This window comes from Diachasma alloeum, unplaced genomic scaffold (assembly GCF_001412515.2).
Source record: "Diachasma alloeum isolate Michigan unplaced genomic scaffold, Dall2.0 Dall_scaffold_01191, whole genome shotgun sequence".
Classification (NCBI taxonomy): Eukaryota; Metazoa; Arthropoda; class Insecta; order Hymenoptera; family Braconidae; genus Diachasma; species Diachasma alloeum.
In genome coordinates this window covers 23,171-26,532 of record NW_021681301.1, presented here as the reverse complement: position 1 = coordinate 26,532, position 3,362 = coordinate 23,171, and the positions used below count along the sequence as shown (strand labels likewise).

At 40.2% G+C, this 3,362-nt stretch overlaps 1 protein-coding gene across 1 annotated transcript; it reads right to left on the bottom strand.

The window, feature by feature from the left end:
* Positions 1-981: 981 nt before the first annotated feature.
* Positions 982-2,274, bottom strand: LOC107046074. Its single transcript, XM_015268572.1, has 2 exons — positions 2,192-2,274; positions 982-2,112 (listed from the first exon to the last, which is right to left on the bottom strand). Exon 2 carries the CDS (start codon positions 2,006-2,008, stop codon positions 1,226-1,228), a length of 783 nt encoding a protein of 260 aa, XP_015124058.1. The 5' UTR covers positions 2,009-2,112; positions 2,192-2,274; the 3' UTR covers positions 982-1,225.
* Positions 2,275-3,362: the final 1,088 nt, after the last annotated feature.

Below are 3,362 nucleotides of genomic sequence, written 5' to 3'. Positions count from 1 at the left end.
TTTTCTATTGGCCAAATTTTTCTGCAGCTTTGCAATTAATTTCATAAATATGTGGTAACTATACCTATGCTCGTTCAGATATCTCGAGCTACGATATTCTAATCATTTTAACAGTTTCAAGAATCCATTAAGAGTAAAATACGATTGGAGTTATTATTTTAGTCGATAAGGAAAGTTATCGACACCAATGAACAAGAATTTATTGAATAATAAGAGAGACAAATCTCATTCACATCAACTGATACTATGACCAGAGTGAATTCTTAAGCTGCAAGTTAAGAAACTCCCAATTTTAAAATGTTGATATCTCCGTTATAATAATAAAATGGGATTAAAAATTCCTTGACTGAGGTTTCGGATAGTTAAAAATTGAATAAAAATGCATAAATTATAGTAATATCTTAATATTTCACTGAAATACCGGCAGTTAGAAGTATAGTTACAATGGGAATGGCATGATGATATGCTCGTTTTGCAAGCAACTGTCAACTAGTAACGGACTAATCGGAAGAAAAAATGATTTGAAAGGTTGGACTTTCCCATTGAAATATAATGTGCCTCGAGATATTTTTTAATGTTGTTTCATCTTAAAATAGTATACTCACAATGTAATTAGTTCGGATAAAACGTTCCCACTCAACTCAACAACTCAAATCACGAGACGAGGATAGGGACATGTGTCAAACGTGGAGACAAGTGAGCGAGCGTAGGAACATGAGACTTTCTATATTTACGAACGATTATTTTTTAAAAAATAGTCATTATAATTATTAGTATAAGTGAATTCCATTTTTGACGTTTTTCCCCTCTAATATCTAATTTAAATCATCGCATCTTCACGCTTATTTCGATAGAAATATTGGACTAATCATCTGCTTACCTTAGCTGCACGAGTGTATGGCCATTTACCTAACGGGAGTTTGGAAAACTTTCGCAAAACCTTTTTTACTCAGTGAAAATTATTAAAGTACGTCATTTGAATCTGGTAAAATATTCCTTTATCGTAGAATGCTCAGAAGTAATGGGTAAAAGGTAGCTTTTCGACTATAGTATTTTATACGACCTCTTCCTTCCGGAGACATTCATGGAGTAATTTGCAAATATGTGTTGAACTATCCCCATTTGTCCTGATATAAAAAAAATCAAGATTGTCTTCAATGATTTTGACAGAATTAATCATTTAAAAATTTCCAATCCTTCCACTTTTTCGAAATTTTTTTTAGAATTACGTCACCACGGGGTAAAACGTATGGACGAAAACTGGATACCCAGGATCATGTGCGTGCCCCGTGTGATGCCTGAGCACCAATACTAGTTGCTTTATCGGCCGAGGACTATCCATATTCCCATCTCTGAACTCTGCCCCTCGTGGTAAAGATCCATCTAATTCAGACGGATTGAGCCTCACAGCTTGATTCTCGGATCCTCTGTTAAGAGCTTCCATTGCTCTTCGAGCAGCTGAAGTTCGAAGTGCCATATGCCCAACAGTATCCTGATCATTCCGGGATAGGAAGCCAGTCTTCCGTCCTCCTATTCTCGAATAATTCTCCGCGCTCTCCGTGGCTCCCGTGGCCTCTGGGTACGAAGCATGACCTCTCGGATGTCCATGCTGATGTCCCGGATGGCATCTTCCCCTCTGAGAATCATCAATGATTCTCTGAGCATCAGTGTTCGATGTTCCTGCGTAACTAGCTCCACCAATCAATATCACCCGACCCTCACATTCTTCCTGCCTCACCATCGCTTGAATCCTTCTGGCGAGACTCTTAATATGCTTCCGCATCTCTCTGATTGTCTTTTTGCGTAGCGTTGACGGTTTTCGGCCAGTCTGAGCGCAAACTACATTAAAGAGACAGTTGTTGAGAGTCATTTCTTCTGAAAGTCCTTCAGGATCATTATTTTCTAAAAGGGTCCAGTGACCTGTGGCCATCCCTGGTCTTGCGGAGTGAAACTGAATCATTATGGGGGGACTTTCCAAGTTTCTTCCAGCGTGATGACGTAGGGACATAGATGAAGAGAATGCTAAGATCGGACGATCAACGATTCGAGCTAGTGAACTCAGATGAGGAGTGCCGGCTGGTGCTTGAGCCTCTGTTTCTCGGATAAATTGTGCTGCAACCGCAAGATGACCCGGATTAACCTCTGGTTTATCGTTTTCAGACTTGCATGAAGGGATTGAAAAATTTGATACCGGGTTGGCAGCTGCTGACTTTTGCGGTTTGAATAACCAAGAGAAATAAAATCTCTTCGACACTGATGATGAAGGAGATGATAAATTTGAGTCTCGTTTGGCACCAAAAAGTTTGGAGAAGGAGAAATATTTTGATTGGGACGATGATAATGATTCGAGTTGGACTTCAGGAACTTGACATTGTGTGATGACACTTTCAACATTCGATGTTTCTCGGGTTTTTTCCACATTTTCAGTACAATTCACACGTTGGAATATACTTATTTTGTCCTGTTCTGTATCTTCGAATTCTCTCAGCAAATCATCATCTCCGTACATTAATATCATTTTCTGTTCTTCTGGATCACCAACGAATGACTCCACGTATCTGATCAAAGAGGATAGACCTGAGTAGAGGCCCGGATCGGGGGGTTTGACTGACTCCAAAAATGTTAGTCGGTGCCCCACGGGAAAGGCGGCGTCCCGGTCGAATTGTCGGTAAATGTGAGTCGGGTGCGTGAGTAACTCGGCAGTAGCAGTCCTGCTGTGACAGGGACAGGTTCGGAGGGGGATTTTTGTCCTCCTTGTACTCAATGTTTACTTTATGTTTTTCAATTGATTTATTCGCCGACTAATGAATATTAAGCGATGAAACCAACCCTCTTCGATGGAGAATTAAATTCCCCGTCCATCAACCCCCGTTTCATCTCTTAATCTCTGTAATAAAAAAATAAAAACTGCGACGAAACTCGCGGCGCTATGAAAAACTCAATGGTTTCTCGGCGCAGTGACTCCCGACAACTCGCCCGCTAATTAAAAAATCGTCTCTCTCCTCCTAATTAACATTAAGGAATGAAACCAATGCTGTTCGATGGAGAATTAAATTCCCCATCCTTCAACCCCCGTTTCATTCCTTAATCTCTGTAATAAAAAAATAAAAACTGCGACGAAAGTCGCGGCGCTATGAAAAACTCAATGGTTTCTCGGCGCAGAGTGCTTCCCCATTAATTCGCCCGCTAATTAAAAAATCGTCTCTTTTCTCCTAATTAATATTAAGGAATTAAACCCATGCTGTTCGATGGAGAATTGAATTCCCCATCCTCCCACCCCCGTTTCATTCCTTAATCTCTCTAATAAAAAATAAAAGCTGCGACGAAAGTCGCGGCGCTATGAAAAACTCAATGGTTTCTCG

Excerpts from the sequence above, each read along its gene's own strand:
- LOC107046074 (XM_015268572.1), bottom strand. The coding sequence starts at position 2,008 with ATGTCCCTACGTCATCACGCTGGAAGAAACTTGGAAAGTCCCCCCATA.